Genomic DNA, 17,765 nt, shown 5'->3' with positions numbered 1-17,765 from the left:
CCCTGTATAACATGGTAACAGCAGTGAGAGGCAGCCACAGTATCTTAAAGGGGGGTTTACTCTTTTATATGCTTCCAGGTATTTTTGTTTTAAATATTGTATTTTTAAGTTTGTCATACCTACAATCTGGTTTTAGTTATGGATGTAGCACATTTGAATATTATGAATGTAAAGCTGTTTTACCGCTTACAATTGCCGATAAGCAATCTAGAAATATTTAACTAAATAAAATTACTCTACTTGTATTCCTTCACTGGAATCCAGTTTCCTGCAGGTTTCTGACTTTTCAAGCCATAGATAGTCTTGGTGAAAATATGTTCTATGTCAGTCCTCGCATTCGCAGGACCACCGGTTACAGAGCTTTCCTTCTGAAAAATTCTAGGCCACTCAAAAGTCGGAAATCTGATTTTATTTGTGTAGTTCCAACTCTCTGGAATTTGGTCCCCAAAAAGAGTTGAGAAAATGTTAAAAGCCTATTTAGGAAAGCTTTTAACTAGGTATTTTATTTATACAGTATCTGGCAGGAGGGTTTACTGTGCACTATTCTCGGTTTACATTTTGATTTTAATGGTTTTATTGCATTTTTCTTAAACTGGAGTAATTTTCAAAAGGAGTTACATGCATAAAGTAGCAAATCTTAGCAATTTTCAAAAGCCTACTTACGTGCGTAAAAATTAAGCATGTAAATCCTTTTGAAAGTTACCCCCTATATGCATGTAATCTACTGTGCATCGCTCAGGGTCCCAGATGGGCTATTAATAAATCTAAGCCAATAAATAAAATAAACTACCAGACCCCAAAAAAAGGCACGTGTGCTTTCTGTACCTTATCTACATTTGCTCTCGTTTTGGCCGAAGTCTCCACGTACTGCACTCCCCACTCCTCAGCTTTGCTTCGGGCCTCCTCCACGGGCACCTGTCTCCTCTCTTCCAAGTCAGATTTATTCCCCACCACCAGCAAAGGGATTTTATCCTCTTCAGCTTTCACACGCAGGATCTGTTCCCTAAAGGAGGACGGAAAAGGTAATGGTCAAGTTGGCTGGAAAGCAGCAGCTGCAGACACACGGCCTTGGTTCAGAGAGGATCCTATCCAGGAACGCACTTAAACGTTATAAAAAATGGCGGAGAACATCAGTATCCCCGGATTTTATACACTCACAATTTACTAAAATGCTTATGTAAACATGCTATGAAAAATATAAGAACATAAGAAAATGCCATACTGGGTCAGACCAAGGGTCCATCAAGCCCAGCATCCTGTTTCCAACAGTGGCCAATCCAGGCCACAAGAACCTGGCAAGTACCCAAAAACTAAGTCTATTCCATGTAACCATTGCTAATGGCAGTGGCTATTCTCTAAGTGAACTTAATAGCAGGTAATGGACTTCTCCTCCAAGAACTTATCCAATCCTTTTTTAAACACAGCTATACTAACTGCACGAACCACATCCTCTGGCAACAAATTCCAGAGTTTAATTGTGCGTTGAGTGAAAAAGAACTTTCTCCGATTAGTTTTAAATGTGCCCCATGCTAACTTCATGGAGTGCCCCCTAGTCTTTCTACTATCCGAAAGAGTAAATAACTGATTCACATCTACCCGTTCTAGACCTCTCATGATTTTAAACACCTCTATCATATCCCCCCCCTCAGTTGTCTCTTCTCCAAGCTGAAAAGTCCTAACCTCTTTAGTCTTTCCTCATAGGGGAGTTGTTCCATTCCCTTTATCATTTTGCCTGCGTACTCTCACGTTATAAATACAGCAAAGCTAATGTTAACACAGTATGAAAGATCCCACAATGGTAAGGAAGCACATAGGTCAGTCCACAGCTCAGCTCCCCTATCCACTAGGGATGTGCTTCGGGTGCCCGATCGTTTGCGCTTTTGGGTTCGTGTGGCCGTGGAAAAATCTCGTTTTCCCGCGGATCGGCATTTTTTTTTTTTTTTTTTTTTAGTAAAAAATAGTTTTCGGCTTAATGCGCGCTAACAAAAACAAAAAGTAACAAAAAACAACAAAAATAAAACAGTTTTTTATTAGTGCGCGCTAATAGGAGTTAGGCGTGCACTAACCCGAAATACGATTTTCACGAAAATTCGGGGGGAAAAGTGTTCGTTTCTCGTTTTACCAGATATATATAACGAATTAAGAAACATCGTACGATATTTCTATTCGTTATAAAAACGATTCACATCCCTACTATCCACTTGCATGACGGCAAGTCATCCATTTAATTTTATTTATTTTATTTATTTAACAGCTTTTAATATACCGGTGTTCGTGCGGGCACATCACGCCGGTTTACAATAAACTTGCGAAAGGAGGAAGTTACAATAAACAGGGAGAGGGGGATGGAGCAGGTTCGAGAAAAAAGGGGGAGGGGGAGAGGGGAGAAAGTAAAGGAGGAAGAAGATAGCAGCTGGGAAATTAAAAGGAATGTAACATTATTTACATGAGAGGCAATAAAATGAGGGTTAGGGCATTGTCACAAAGTTACAGCGGATAATGAGGAAATATGGATTGCATGGAGTATATGGATTGCATGGAGTATAACTGTGGAGGCTTATTTGCGGTAGTTATGGCAAGTTATGAGACACATATATATATGCTTTTTTACAGCAGGTGAGGCAGGTGAAGAAGATAATTAATTTTGACTTTTACCATGCGGGAGGTACAGGTTGTGGGGTAGATGGGGTGTGGTAAAGTGTAAAGGTGTAAGGTGGGGGGGGGGGTTAGGGTGGGAGGGTGGTGGGCGGTACAGTGATTAGGGGGGTTTGGGGGGGTTGACTACGAGGGGTTGGGTTCGGGGTAGGCCTGTCTGAAGAGCCAGGTCTTGATGCCTTTTTTGAAATTGGGTAGTGAGGGTTCAAGACGGAGGTGTGTGGGGAGGGAGTTCCAGAGGGCGGGGCCTGCAATAGTGAAGGCTCTTTCTCTGGTGGTGGAGAGGCGTGCTGTTTTGAGGGGGGGGGGGGTGTGGAGGGTGCCTGTAGATGTGGATCTTGTCTGGCGGGTTGAGAGGTGGAAGTGGGGCATTTCCTTAAGCCAGGGGGAGTTGTTTTTGTAGAGAGTGTTGTGTAGAATAGTTAGGGTCTTATATTGGGCGCGGAATTGGATGGGCAGCCAGTGTAGGTCTACTAGGATAGGTGTAATATGCTCTCTTCTACGTGTATTTGTGAGGATTCGTGCCATGGCGTTCTGAAGAGTTTGAAGTGGTTTGATGGTGGAGTATGGAAGGCCTAGTAGAAGGGCATTGCAGTAGTCCACTTTGGAGAAAATAGTGGACTGTAGGACTAATCTGAAATCTTGGGTATGGAGTAAAGGCTTGAGCTTCTTAAGGACCTGGAGTTTGTAGAAGCCTGCTTTAAGGAGGGACTTGATGTGTGGCTTGAAGTTCAGGTGTTGGTCGAGTGTGACTCCCAAGTCTCTTACGGAGAGGGGTAGTGTGGGAGAGATGAGGGGGGGGCGGTGGTGTGGTGGAGGAGTCGTGTTCAGGTTGCTTGGATATAAAGAGGAGCTCGGTTTTGGTTGTATTGAGAGCAAGGTGAAGGTCGGTTAGTAGGGAGTTGATGCTGACTAGGCAAGATTCCCAGAAAAGGATGGTTTCATTGAGTGTTTTCTGAATGGGTATGAGTACTTGTACATCATCAGCGTATAGGAAGAAGTCCAGGCCTAGGTTTGATAGTAAGTTGCAGAGGGGGAGGAGGTATATATTGAAGAGGGTGGAGGATAGGGAAGATCCCTGTGGTACGCCTTGTCTGAGGGGAATGTGACAGGATTCATGGTTATCGAGTTTTATGAGGTATTCTCTGTTTGTAAGGTAGGAGGTGAGCCAGTCTAGTGCTGTGTCGGTGATGCCTATCTCTGTCAAGCGTGTGATAAGGATTTGATGATTGACAGTGTCAAAGGCTGCCGATATATCTAGTAGGGCCGGTAAGAAGGATTTTCCTTGGTCTAGTCCAATGAGTATGGTGTCAGTAATGGCTAAGAGGAGATTCTCGGTATTTCGGCCTTTCCGAAATCCGAATTGTGAGGGGTGCAGGAGGCTGTGGTCCTCGAGGTAGTCGGTGAGCTGGGAATTGACTACTTTCTCGAGGACTTTCGCAAGGAAGGGAAGGTTGGAGATGGGCCGATAGTTTGCCGGTTCGCTGTCTGGACCCCTCAAGTCGATGCTCACGGTAACCTAGAATATGACAGCAAGTGGGGGCAGTAAAAGACCCAATTTCAGACCTCGCTGCTCAGACAGCAGGAAGGGAAAGGGGTTGAACATGGAAGAGGGAAAGGAGGAGAGGCAGGAGATGGATGAGGAAGTGAGAGAGAGAGAGGGATGGGATAGATGAGGAGGGAGGAGGTGGTATTTATCTTGGGGTGCCAGAGAGCAAAGAAAAAACACACACATTTTCTGTGCAAGAGAAGCACTTTTAGGCTTAGTCTCAAAGACCTTGCCCCACCTCGATTTCTGATAGGATCCTGCGATACCTGAGCTTGCCACCTGGATGGAAAGCTTTAGATAAGTCGAAAAACATTAGGGGACGCGGGGGAGAAGACGAAATTATATTGATTACTTCTGGGAAATTATGGTGTTATTAATATACAGTGGTGCTTATAAATTTACATAACCCTGGCGCAATTTGTAAGATGTGTAGCATTTTAAGAAAATATGAGCGATCAGACAAAAAACACATGCTTGTTATTTTTAAATGTTTCAAATTAAACTATTTTATGCATCCCAGAATAGCACAATCATTAAACAAACCATAGCAATAAAGGGAAATAATAAATAAAACGGTCATGTTCAAAAGTTCGCGTTATTAAATCTGGAACACGAAAAGGCAAAACAGTACAAGTTACAGATACAGCTGAAGCCTCATATCTGCACATTTACTTTGATGTACGCTATCCTAATAAACAGTAAAAGAACAGATTACCAAGATAGTCACTTGTACCTATTTTCATATTATTCAACCATTTAAGGCTTTAATCAAAAAGCAATAATCTATCCTACTTATGTCAGATTTTGTTCTAAAGTGACAACTAAATAGCGGCTGGAGCATAATGAACGGGAGAGCAGAGGAAGACTGATACCAAGGACCGACCACGCCACCAGTAATTAAGGAAGGGAGGGGGAAAAATAAAACAGGATTATACACGCAATCAACATTCTCCAAAATAACTAAATGTCCAAAGCACGGGATGGGCTACAACACGTCGGGGCTTGCGGCCTCTGCCTCTGGTTAAGACAACTAATATACCCGGCATTCAGTGTACCTAGACTGATCCCAGATACACCCCCACAGGAAGGATCAGAATACCCTCAGCTGGGACCAGCAGCCAGTGCCCTGCCCCGAGTGTGCAAGGCACCACGGACACCGTGCAAAATGATCCACGTCCCTGGCACAGCCCAGCAAGGGAACCGCTGCTCCATTCAAAGGCTGGGGACAGGCTACACACAGTGCAGAGGCAACAAACATTGCAATGCTCTGGGGATGTGTTTTCTGGAGCAGCCATCATTACACGGTGACCGACTGCATGACGATACCAGAACACACACACACAAAAAAAAAAAAAAAAAGAGTGCATCAAGCTTTCGTGTTCACTGCCCAGTAACTGTGGAAAAAAAAAAGTGGCTAGCAATGGCTGGAGGATATCATACAAAGTCAAATGACTCTGGAGGGAAAACAGTGGGGGGAACAATTTGCTGATATTTATAAGCAGCCACCCTGACCCTAGCTCAGATTTACCATGGGTTTTTCCCACAGCAACATAACCCCATTTTGTACTAGAATGGGAAAAAAAAAAAAAACAACCCATGCTCTAAAGCCAGAGTTAGATCCTGTGCTAGGACTGGCTCATGTTCATCCCATGTAAATGAAAGTATAAGCTATTACCATGCAGGAAGGTGCTTTAGGAGGGAAAACTGCTTAGCGTGACTTAAGGCTGGAAATTTAATTCCTGTGTCAGCTGTAGGGGGTCCACCCCCAGGGAACTTACACTGGAAATGTAACACTTCCCTTGTTGGGAGGCAGAGTAAATTCACATTTCTGGTGGCCAGTGTTATCCTATTAACAGTGTGGTAGAATCAGCTGCACCAGGGTCCTGGGAACGCCACAGACAGGTTGGGATTTCCAAGCTTCGGTCTGTACTACAGAGAGAGGCCCCTGTGTTCTCCAGCCTGGGCTACTGCGATTCAGTTTATATTCTGAGAGCTTTGCAAATCTTCCAGAACTCGGCTGCTCATATTTTTTGTTAGGACCCATGCATCAGAGGTCACATCACGGCAATCTTGTAATGATCTTCACTGGCTGCTTTGCTGGTGGAATGGCGAGTAAGATATTAGGTTGCCACCTCGATCCATAAGCTCCTCGATAACCCTGCCCATCTATAGAGTCATAACCCCCATCCACACGGTCAGGTCATCTCAAGGCGGGTCGCAGAGGCACGAGAAAGGGGCCTGCTACGGAAAATGCCCCTCCTTCTGGAACGCACTGCCAAAAAAGACCTTCGGAAGACAACCTGCACACAGACTTTTTAGAAAAAGCTGAAGATATTTTCGTTCCAGCAGGCTTTTCGCCCAAATTTTACTCTGATTTAGTGCTACGATTTAAAATGTATAACTTGCAGGCTTTGGTTGCTGTTATAGTTATTCTGTTAAAGTGATTGCTTTTTATCTGCAAACCTGCTATGTTTTATTGTACCGTATTGTATTTTGATTGTTTTTCTGTATGCCGCCTTGCATCGAAGTTTGGGATATATATATATTTTTTTTTAAAATAAATAAAACGCGTGAAGAATATTTGCACGCATCGCCTTCGCTGTACGCAAGTCTCTCTCGTGCATATTTTATTGTGGATATCTTGAAAACCAGACCTGTCTGTGGCACTTCAGGACTAGGAGGCGCCTACCCTTAAGCGAGGGACTTTCGCACGAGCACAGTAATGGAACAAAAGTCCACCAAAAACGTGCGGACCTAGGAGTTAAACTTCCAGCGTTGTGCCAGCCAAATCAATCAATTTTAATTGCTTCCAACACTTAAACCCCCCCCCCCCCCTTTTCCTTCCTACCACTCACAGCTTTACCCCCAACACCCCCCCCCCCCCCAACACCTCTAATACCTCTCCAGACACACATACTTTGGGGGGTGCGCACACGCTCTCTCCTACTCACTGCTGCTCCACACCCTCCCTCACCCACAGAGAGCGCAAACATGGCGGTCCCCCCTTTGCAGTTTTGCCGAGCGAGGAGTCGCTCTCTTTGAAGTGTGGGGGAAGGGATCTGGGTTAACCAGAGAAGTGGCAGATAAGACGTCAGTGATGATACTGCTAGGATGTTAGCGGCCCTGCCATGCTGCTCCTGGGAACCCCCGCCTCTCAACCCTTCCCCCAGCCATCTGCCCCCCTGGGATGCAGTGAATAGTGCGAGTGAGAGAGAGTGAGTTGGGGGGGGGGGGGGGGGGGGGAAGGTGGTTGTGCGCATTCACACCCCGTACAGTTTTGCTCCCTCTTTACTTCCCTTCCTTTCCCTCCTCTCTGGCTCACAGGCCCCTCTTCCCCTTTCCTTCCCTCGCCAACGTGGCCTTGCATGCAAGATTGTGCCCAAGTCAGGATGAACAGCATCAAATTTTGCATTCCCAGCTATTCTGATCACACTTCCCTCCCTGTGCATGTTTCAAAGCACTTTCCTGCATTAATGCAGATTGTCAGGTTAACTCGTTTTCAGTGCTTTTTTTTTTTTTTTATAACGCCTGCTCGATTTGCATCGCGTTAGCTTACTGCACCTTATGGTAGCACGGGTTTCTACCGTGCAAGCATAGCAAAGCCCATGCTATAAACTGTTAGCGGTTTTATTACAAATCGACCCCTGTAGTAGGCCTTGCTCTTTCACTGGCAAAACTCCCAATCTGCGGAAATGGTGGAATATCTACAGATACTTGGCTTGTGCATTTTTTTTCCTCTCTCAGGTTGCCAGAAAAAGGTATTCAGGCTGGCAATAATTTATGCACAGCCCTGAATTTTGTGGGCCAGAGGCTACACGCGGGAGAAGGGGCAGTAAAGGGTCAGCAGCCTGTGCCTTCCAGGTTTCCCAATCTTGTGTTCAGGACACTCTGCCGCACAATCTAACCCTGAGGGCAAGACAAACACAGCAATACACCAAACAACCTGTCACGCCGGCTCATGTGCTTTAAAATGTTAAGAGTCAAACTAGATTAACCCTATCAGGCTTTGTTGGTTTTTTTTTTACCATGGCAAAAATCCTTCTGGAACACAAATCTCTATGGCTCACTAGCAGATCTTAGTAAACCCGGAGAATAAAAAGACTTTCAAGAATAAGCAGATTAGAAGTTAAAAATAGCACAGCTATGTACCTACATTCCTCCTGATATTAAGCTGCCCGTTTCTGAGCTCCCTCTCTCTCGCCTACAGGCCCATATCTAAGTCACGAACCTCTCTGTCCTCACGTTATTTTTGCCTCTCCGCGGTGCTCTTCCCCCCTCAACCAGACGGAGAATTCGATGCCCCCAGACAAAACGCTTACCAGCCCCAGCTCTATCGCAGACCCTTTTCTCGTGGACCATTGCCCGTTTTTAATATTTTTCCTCCCCTCCGACGATGTTTTCTTACTTCCATGATACACCAGGGCGATGCTAGCACAGCGGCGCACAACTTACCCAACTGCTGGGAATTAAATTTGAAACAAGTGTTTTCAAGAGATTCATTTCGTCTCGGGAAGCGAGACAGCCAATGCGGCAAAATAAAAGGAGGCGGCTTCTCAACCGGCAAGCCGAGACAGCGCCCGCTTGGTGAGATATACTGTAGAAGTTTCAATCTGAACGTCCAACCCCCTCCCTTCCTACCGTTAGGCGCCTCTTGTTTTGTGACCCGCGGCAGATCTGGATTGGAATCCGGAGCCCCGGTTTCTGCTTCTTGGGCAGAGATCGCCACGGAGGCAGCGCTCCTAACCCCAGCCGCTCCGCAAGAGCAACGCCTGCTGTGGTCAGAGCTGAAGGCACACGCGCCTGCCAGGTGCTGGAAGGCGGCAGTCGGCTGAACGTGGCCAAGGATGTTACGGCGATGTCTGGGGGGGGGCGGGCACCTGGGCAGCTATAAAGGCTCATAATGCTGTAAGCCCCAGGGCAAAAAAAACAGTCCTTATTGAGCTGGAAGCCCCAAAAAGGAACAGGAAGTAATTCCAGGCCAAAAATAAAGACAACTGATGCAGGACGTCAAGACCAGATTTAAAAAAACAAAAAAATAAAAAGAGCTGAACTTGGAAATAATAACGATCAGGAGAGGGAGAGGATGATAATCACTGGGGCAAAGAGGTCAAGAGAAAGTTTCTGAGCACAGGGCGAGAGGAAGACAGCGCAAGTACTTGTGTGTGTGACAAATGAAAGGGAAACAGAGCAGGAGTCAAAACGAAAAAAGGAAGAGGAAGTCAAAGCATCAAGAAAACAAAGAGGATTGTCCACGTTAACTTGTTACCCGCACATAAAATTTACCCAGCTGCAAAGAGGAGGTGCTGTGGGCAGCCCTGGGGAGCACCGACCGTCATCACTTCCTGGTCAAAGTCTGGTCAGAAAAGCATCAGGTTCTAGAGTTACTCGGATCTCTTTATCTGGGTACTTTCTGCTGAATATCTGGCTAAAGTTATCTGGGTAACCTTACCTAAAAAACTTTTCCATGCCCCGGCTTACTCAACATGTATTCGTTTTATTTAAAACGATTTGTTTTCCCGCGCACACAGAAAATGTTTGAGGCGGATTCCCACCTATAAATATCAGGGAACATATGAATGAGGAGGAAGGAGAGGGATAGGGGAGACACAGGAGAGGTGGGGGCTGGAAGAACAGAGGAGTTGCATTGTCCTACTAAGCAGAGGAAAAGGAGTGGTGGAAGGGGAGAGAGAATTAGCTCAGAGGAGAGAGTTACAGGTACAGGACAACTGCAAGTTTGGAAGTGTGGCATTGTATTAAGGAAGAACAGAAGGATAACGCAACATGAAACAGCTAAGGAAAAGAAAAAGCAAGGTTTTGAATAGTGCATTTGCAAAGCAAGATTTCATGAAACAATGCACTCAACAGCAGGTAGGGAAAGATGAGCTTATCTTAAAGACATCCATGGCAGAGGCACAGTCTGACAAGCGGGTCTGAAAACAGATGAAAAATATTCAAAGGAATTTCCGGAGAAGAGAAAAGCAGCAGCAATATCAGTTCAAGAGAAGAGCACATAAGAAGCTGCCATACTGGGTCAGCTGAGGGTCCATCAAGCCCAGCATCCCGTTTCCAATAGTGGCCAATCCATGCTACAAGTTCCTGGCAAGTACCCAGAAGAAAAACAGGCTCGAAAAAGTTCAGACTAAACATGACGACAGATGCCAACGTGAGAACAGAAGAGAATAAGGTCAGATAACGGTAGACGAGATGAATATGGGTGGGGGGAGAAAGAAGGAAAGAAAAAAAAACCAGGCATTCCTACTCAGAAAAAAACCAAGATATTTAAGTATACATTCCAGAACTTTTACGGACCCCCCCCCCCCCCCTCCTGTGTCCTAATTATTTCCACCAACGGCAGAGTAATCGGACACATTCCTTGGGCATCACATATAGGAAGAAGGAGCTGCTTTTGAATCGTGGCCACACACAGCCACATGCCACTGCCTGGACTCGCACTATTCTTTCTTCCTGTGCTTACAGCAACCCTTCTGCGGTCACGCGGTTTGTGCCCTGCCTCACGCTATCTGCACCGGGCCAATGCGCACCCGACTCTTACTAAGCCAGGATTTCATGCTGGGCAGTCCATTTTCACACAGGAATTACAGGCCACACCAAACGCAAATATTTGCAATCAGAAGCCTGGTTAAAACCACGCCAACATCTGCTGCACTGAAGACGACACAAGAGACTCAGAATCGTGGGCGCGTGTGTTAGGAGGAGTTATTTGATCCTTTACCATTGATTCTCGACAAAGAAAAAAAGTGCTCCCAAGAGGATGTGTTCACCCATGCCAGGAAAGGCAATAGTAGCATCGCAAAACCTTATCCAAAACTTGAAACACTAACGTACACTGCAGTTAACATGAAGCGTGCCAAACATCAGCTGAAATAGGATCAGGCTTCCCCTCGGGCATGCGCGCTGTGCATTTACACTTCAAACAAAGAGGAAGATATCAAAAAAGCATAAACGCTGTTTCTATGGGCTCGTGCCTAACTCAAGACAACATGCATCACCACCGGGACCGCCAGTGAAGAAAGCCGCTCTCTCCACTTTAACTGGCTTTTGTATTAAAAGTGTTACATTAAACTCTGAAAATATTCATAGTCTGGCACACAGAATTATGGAGCTAGCAGCAGTACTATAGGTCTTCTAGGTTCGGCAGATGTCCCAGACAAAGAGGACCTTCCACTGCCATGTTGACCAAGTCCGCAAACCACGGTCTTCAGGGCCATTCCGGTGCCACGAAGATTACTGGCCCTTAGTGGATTTCTATTCTCCGAAGCACCTTTTCCACCAGGGGCCGGGGGGGGGACGGGGGGACACGTAGAGTATGTTCCGCGGCCACGGGAACCAGAGCATCCATTCTTCCGTGCCGTGCTCTCTTCTTCGACTGAAGAAGCGTGGACTTTTTGCATTCTGTTGAGTGGCCATTAGGTCTAGATGGGAAGCTTGACCGCATCTTCAGACAGTTCCCACTCCCCTGGATCTAAGCGTGGACGGCTTAGGAAGTCTGCTTGACCATTGTCCACTCCCGCTATGTGGGATGCCGCCCATGCCATCAACTTGTCCATCTCCCGGGTTACATAACGGCTCCTTGTTCCTCCATGGCGGTTGACATATGCTACGGTTGTCGCGTTGTCGGAGAGTATTCGCACTGCTTGCCCCTGGACTAGGAGGAGGAAACGCTTCAAAGCGAGATGAACCACTCTGGTCTCCAGACGACTGCTTGGCCATGATGCATGCACGGGCGTCCATTGACCTTGAGTCGACTGCATCTTGCACACCACCCCCCCAGCTGGAGAGGCTGGCATCCATGGTGATGATCACCCACTGTGGGACCTCTAAGTCCACTCTCCACAACAAGTGATCCAGACTGAGCCACCAGAGCAGACTGTGGCAGTGGGAGGGGTGCTTGAAACACCCGAGACACTGGCTTCCAGCAAGAGTAACGCACTCTGTAGAGGATGCACATGTGCGAAGGCCCAAGGAATTAAATCTATAGTTGAAGCCATACAGCCCAGCTCTTGGAGGTAGTCCCATGCCGTGGGGAGCGAAAGACAGCTGAAGTGCTGCACCTGAGTGAGTAGAGATTGCACTCTGTCCCAATGAAGGAAGACTTTGCCCAGCATGGTATTGAAGTGTGCTCCTAGGAAATCGAGGGTCTGCGAGAGAGTAAGACTGCTCTTGGCAAGATTGATGACCCATCCAAGAGAGCGGAGAAGATGTAGAACTCTGTCAACTGCTCGCTGGCACAGATCCCTGGACTTCGCGCGGATGAGCCAGTCGTCCAGGTAGGAGTGCACTAGGATCCCCTCCTTCCGTAGTGCGGCCGCTTATACAATCATCACTTTGGTGAATGTGCACGGTGCGGTCGCCAAAATTGAAAATGCTGGCCAAGGATCTTGAAGTGAAGGAAGCGTTGATGGTCTTGCAGTATAGGGATGTGAAGATAGCTTCCTTGGATTTGACGGAGGCCTAAGAACTCCCCTTTGTGTACCCTTGCTATCACGGAGCGAAATGTTTCCATTCTGAAATGTGGAATTTTGAGGGCCCTGTTGACCATCTTGAGATCGAGGATTGGACAAAAGGACCCATCCTTTTTGGGGACTACGAAGTAGATGGAATAATGGCCTAACCCTTGTTCCGCCAAGGGCACTAGGAGAATGGCTCCTAAATTCAGGAGACGATCGAGCATCTGGCGAACTATGCATTGTTTCTTCACTGGTCCGCACAGGGAGAAGACAAACCTGTCTCTTAGGGGCCGAGCAAATTCTAAAGCGTAGCTGTGTTGTAAAATATCCAGGACCCATTGGTCTGAGGTGATTTTGACCCACTCCTCGTAGTAGAGGGAGAGTCGTCCCCCTATTCTGGGGGTCGGCCGGCAATACTTCATTGGAAGGACTTTGAGGGTGCCCCTTGAGAGGAGTTGCCCCTGGTTGGTCTTCGGCCCCGAAAGGAATGGGACCAGGACTGTGACCTGGAGGAGGACGGCCTTTGTGAAACTAGTCTTGACTGATGAAACGACGCTGACCCCGAAAATGGGTAGGAGTAGAGCTGAATGTCCGGGAGCTCCGAGGACGATCTTCCGGTAATTTGTGTACCTTATTCTCCCCCAGAGACTTGAGCTGGTCCAGCTCCTCGCCAAGTAGTAACTTTCCTTTGAAAGGTAAGGAGCCCAGTTGAGACTTGGAAGAAGAATCCGCCGACTAGTTACAGAGCCAAAGCAGGCATCTAGCAGAGACTGCAGAAACCAAGGATCTGGCCAGCATCCAGAGGTCATACAGAGCATCAACTCCATAAGCTATTACTGCTTCCAAGCGTTCCACCTGCTGCGCCTCCTCTGAAGGTAGCTCTTGGATACGGAGCAGCTGTTGTACCCATCTGAGACCTGCTCTTTGCACAAGAGAGCTACAGACCGCCGCTCTGACGCCCAAAGCTGACACCTCAAAGACTCTCTTCAAGTAGATTTCGAGTTTATGGTCCTGCATGTCCCGCAGAGCAGCGCCCCCAGTGACTGGAATGGTCGTTCTCTTCGTAACTGCAGACATCAACTTTGGGGACTTTGAGAAAATCCAAGGATTCTTCAGGGAGCGGATATAGCTTATCCATCGCTCTGCCACCCCTCAGAGAAGCTTCCGGAGCATTCCACTCCCTGAACAACTGAAGAAGCATGGGATGGAAGGGAAAGGTCTTCGCTGGTGGGCGGAGGCCCACCAGGATGGGATCACCCTTTTTAGCCGACAAAGTGGACCCTGCCGCATCTTGTGGGGCCTCAATATCCAATTCGGCAAGGACATGGGGGATTGGAGGATCCAATTCATCCCTCTGAAAGAGTCGCAAGACCCAGGGATCATCCCCTTCAATTTGCACAAATGGTGTGGGGTCATCCAGGTCTGGATCGATAGTAGGATCCCGAGGAGGAGTCTGAGTAGGAGTGAGGGGATGGGCAACCACCCGGACACAGGAGGAGCCTTGTGGAACTCCTGGTGTAGGGCGCCCCTGGGGGACCCCTGCTGCTGGGACTCCTGGACCTGACTCCCTGAGAGAGAGAGAGCACCATGGAGTTCCCAGTCTCATCAAGCCTGATCACCTTGGGGGGGGGGGGGGGGGGGGGGGGGGGGCTGAGGCTGGGTCGTGCTGCTGCCTTGCTAAGTAAGCATTATGTATTAACAGGATAAACTCCGTAGAAAAAGGCTCAGGAGGAGGAGCAGGGGGAGGAACGGCACAAAATTGCCCAGAGGGTAAATCTGCATCGGAGAGGATAGCAGGAGTGAGAATCGGCGGTGCATCGGAGCAGGCAATTCAGAATGGGAACGAGGCAGACCTCCCCGAGGGCATGCGCGTTAAGCAGAATGCCCAGCTGGCCTCAAGGAACCCTCCCCACCGGGGAGACACCTCGCACATAGGCCATCCCGGGAGAGCCGAGATCCGGGCTCTCCACAGGCTCAACATCAAGTCGGACGTGACATCGGGGAGAAAACAGAGCCGGCACAGAAATCACTCCCCAGAGGCTGCCAGCAGCAAAACTTTGCTTGCAAGGTAAAACAACGACCACGCTGTGAGAAAGTAAATACAAACAGAGGAATGGCGCCTCTCTGTGAAAACTGCCCTGAGGGAAATGGCGTCTCAGGGCAGCCGGTCATTGTAAGGGAAAGGGGGGGGTTTGGACCACTAACGTGCACCCTATCAGACAGCAGTTAGTTAAGAGGACTCCTGTGAGAAAGAAATGATACAGAACTTACCCCAGAAGTGAACAGACATAGATAAAATTATGAATTCTGTCACTACCAAAAGTTATGTCTGCAAGTTTCATGAAAACTGAATACTAAGTACCAAAATCTTTCACTGATCCTTTTTTTTTTTTTTTTTAATTGATCCATCCAAAGAAAGAAGATAGTAGAAAATTCTATCAAAGATTACAGGGGAACCGCAGGTGCCACCTTCATCTGCTGGAGTCAGAGAAATACTGAAGGCACGCAGAGGGCGCTCCAACCTATTGGGGGCAGTCCTTACAGTTTTTGCTCTGCCTCCATCTGCTGGAAGGGGGACATAACCCACTGTCTGGACTGATCCGGGTACGTACAGGGAACCTGAGCTACCAATGAAAGATAAAAAAAAACAAAAAACAAAACCCAGAAGAATAATACCCCGGCGGTCGCCCACAACACGTACCTGAACTCCGCTGTGGCTGTAAAGGATTCGTGCTCCGTGATGGAGAAGACGAGGAGGAACCCTTCCCCGCTGCGGAAGTAGTTGTCACGGATGGCGGCGTAGTCCTCCTGCCCCGCCGTATCTAGGATGTCGATCTGCACCTCTTCGCCGTCCAAGACTACTTTCTTTCTGTAGCTGTCTGCCTTTGTTGGCTCGTAGTCTTCCACAAACTGCAAGGAGATATTTGAGGGTGGGAGAGAGCTTAAATACTTCCCGAATGGCCGAAGACTCTGTGGCCCTACCCAGCAGCATACTGCCCAGCCCAACGGAAGACTCTGCATTTCTGAAAATGGCTGGAGAAAGAAACCCCCTCTAAACCTGGAGCTCCTCGGGTACCGTAAGCCAGTCGAGCCTGCGGGATTAGCCACAATGAATACACGCGAGGTGCGTGTGCACGTACTGGCTCCACATCCATGCACGTTCATTCTGGATCCCTTGAACGCTCAACTGATCTGCGGCACTTGAGGACCTCTGCTCTAAACCTTCAACGGGCTCCAGGTCTTCTAGATCAGTTGAGCCAGTCCTATGTTTTTTAGCTGGGCCTCAACTGGGCTGCAAGTTCTTTATCTAAAACAAAATGCTGCGTATGTCTAATTGTGCGAAAGAGGGGGATGAGCAGTAGCAGTAGTGGTAATCGTAGTCGTATTCATCTTGGTTTTACCCATAGCTCCAATTTGTGTTTATGAAAAGCAGGACAAGTTCACAGACACAACAGGGTGAAACCCAGCCTGGCTGAGACTTTACAGGAGGCACATGATCAGCTGCTAGCCTAGCTCTGGGATTCCCGGTACTGAACATGTGAGAGCATGTGCTCTGTGCAGCAAAGAGCGGCTGAGGATTTCCCACGAGAGATTGTTAGTACTTCATTTTTCATCTTACTCTACTGGTTGGGGGGGAGGGGGGGGGGGGGTCTGCAGTTTTGAGCTCTCTGTTCTTTGAAGCCAGGCAGTTACTTGGCGTCTCAGCAGCATTCTGAACTTTAAATTGCACCAATGCGACACATGCGAGATGTTCTCTAAATGGCTGCTGTAGAGCCAAGCGCTGACTGATTCAGTGGATCCGATTCATAACTTTTACTAAAATAAAACTGTAGAAGAAAGCAGGACTTCCTATAATTTGGTTCGAAGGATAGTTAATCCTTCCATTGCCTTCGTATCCATGAAGGTTTTGGGGCCAATGCCATAAGACATGCATTAGGAGCGCCTGTTTTTTGTTTTGTTTTTTTTTAACATGCACACAGCCAGGTAATAGCTAATAGTCTCATTTACATGGAATTTACATGTGATGACAGCTATCAGCTACGAAGTTGTTTGAGCAAGCGTTTTGGTCACGCATGTCCACGCACACAAACCCATGTGCACTTTATTGCATTCGCCCCTTTGTGTGCAAGGCAAGCATGATGGAGGTCATTTTTAACAGTGTGCATAAGTCAACACATTCACATATTAGTATGTGCACACAAAGTTATGCTTGTATTTTACAAACTGTGTGGTGGGAGGCACAGTTTATAGAATACCACTCATCTCTCTCCCAAAAGTCTTACCTGAATTTCCTCAGTCCAGATTTGTTGGTTTTCTTCCCCTACCAGCAGATGGAGACAGAGGACACCTTCTCCCCCTCCCCAGACATCATGACTGGTATTTACCATGTGTAGCTCCAGCAAAAAGCCAGTATTCATACGTCAAAACCATTGAAGAAAAAATGAATAGATTCAAACTCTTAAACACGTACATAATTTGAAACAAAAATATGTCCAAGAAATGATCCTTCCAAACTTTTCTTGGATAAACGAAAAGGAAGAATAAGGAAAAAAGAAAAGAAAGGAAAAAGTAAACCTTTGGTTGCTTCAATCTCTGTAAAACTTCAGTTATACTGCTTCAAAGACTGCACTGGCCCAACTTCCAAAGAAGATCCTGGAATGGTGTAGAAGAATTCAAAGAAAGGAAACAATGAGGTTAAGACTAAATGTCTCCTTCCTTTTCATCCTGCAACACCAATCCAGATGTGGGAAGTACCCAAGCCCAATTAATTTGAAAAGGAGGAAGTTAGGGCTGCCCTGGGAACACCATCTTCTTTTGCTTGAACATCCAGACTGAAATGTTTAGCGAAAGAATACAAGGAAGACCAAGTGACTGCCTTACAAATATCCTCCAGAGCAAGGACAGAAGCCCCGACCAAGAATTTCAAACTCTTGGGTTTCTCTGAAAGAACTCCAAGGTTGCTGATCTTTCCGTAATAAGCTGAACAATTGCTTCCTTTTTCTTTTAAACCATCAAGCCAAAGACACTTTAGAAGCTGTGTCCTCCTTACAAAGCTCTGCAATTAAAACAATCTGTCAGATTTCAGATAAAAA

General features: G+C 47.1%; 1 protein-coding gene across 5 annotated transcripts in view; it reads right to left on the bottom strand.

The window, feature by feature from the left end:
- RALB (RAS like proto-oncogene B) overlaps positions 1-17,765 on the bottom strand; it is a 103,946-nt gene that overhangs the window by 8,260 nt on the left and 77,921 nt on the right. For all 5 annotated transcript variants that reach the window (XM_029605171.1, XM_029605172.1, XM_029605173.1 and 2 more), the window contains 2 exons: positions 15,374-15,582; positions 826-1,003 (listed from right to left, as the gene is read on the bottom strand). In XM_029605171.1, coding sequence (XP_029461031.1) covers positions 826-1,003; positions 15,374-15,582 — 387 coding nt within the window. The remainder of the gene's footprint in view (positions 1-825; positions 1,004-15,373; positions 15,583-17,765) is intronic.

Source organism: Rhinatrema bivittatum, chromosome 6, assembly GCF_901001135.1.
Source record: "Rhinatrema bivittatum chromosome 6, aRhiBiv1.1, whole genome shotgun sequence".
NCBI lineage: Eukaryota > Metazoa > Chordata > Amphibia > Gymnophiona > Rhinatrematidae > Rhinatrema > Rhinatrema bivittatum.
The sequence above is the reverse complement of the archived record's forward strand: the minus strand, read 5'-3'. Positions and strand labels throughout refer to the sequence as shown.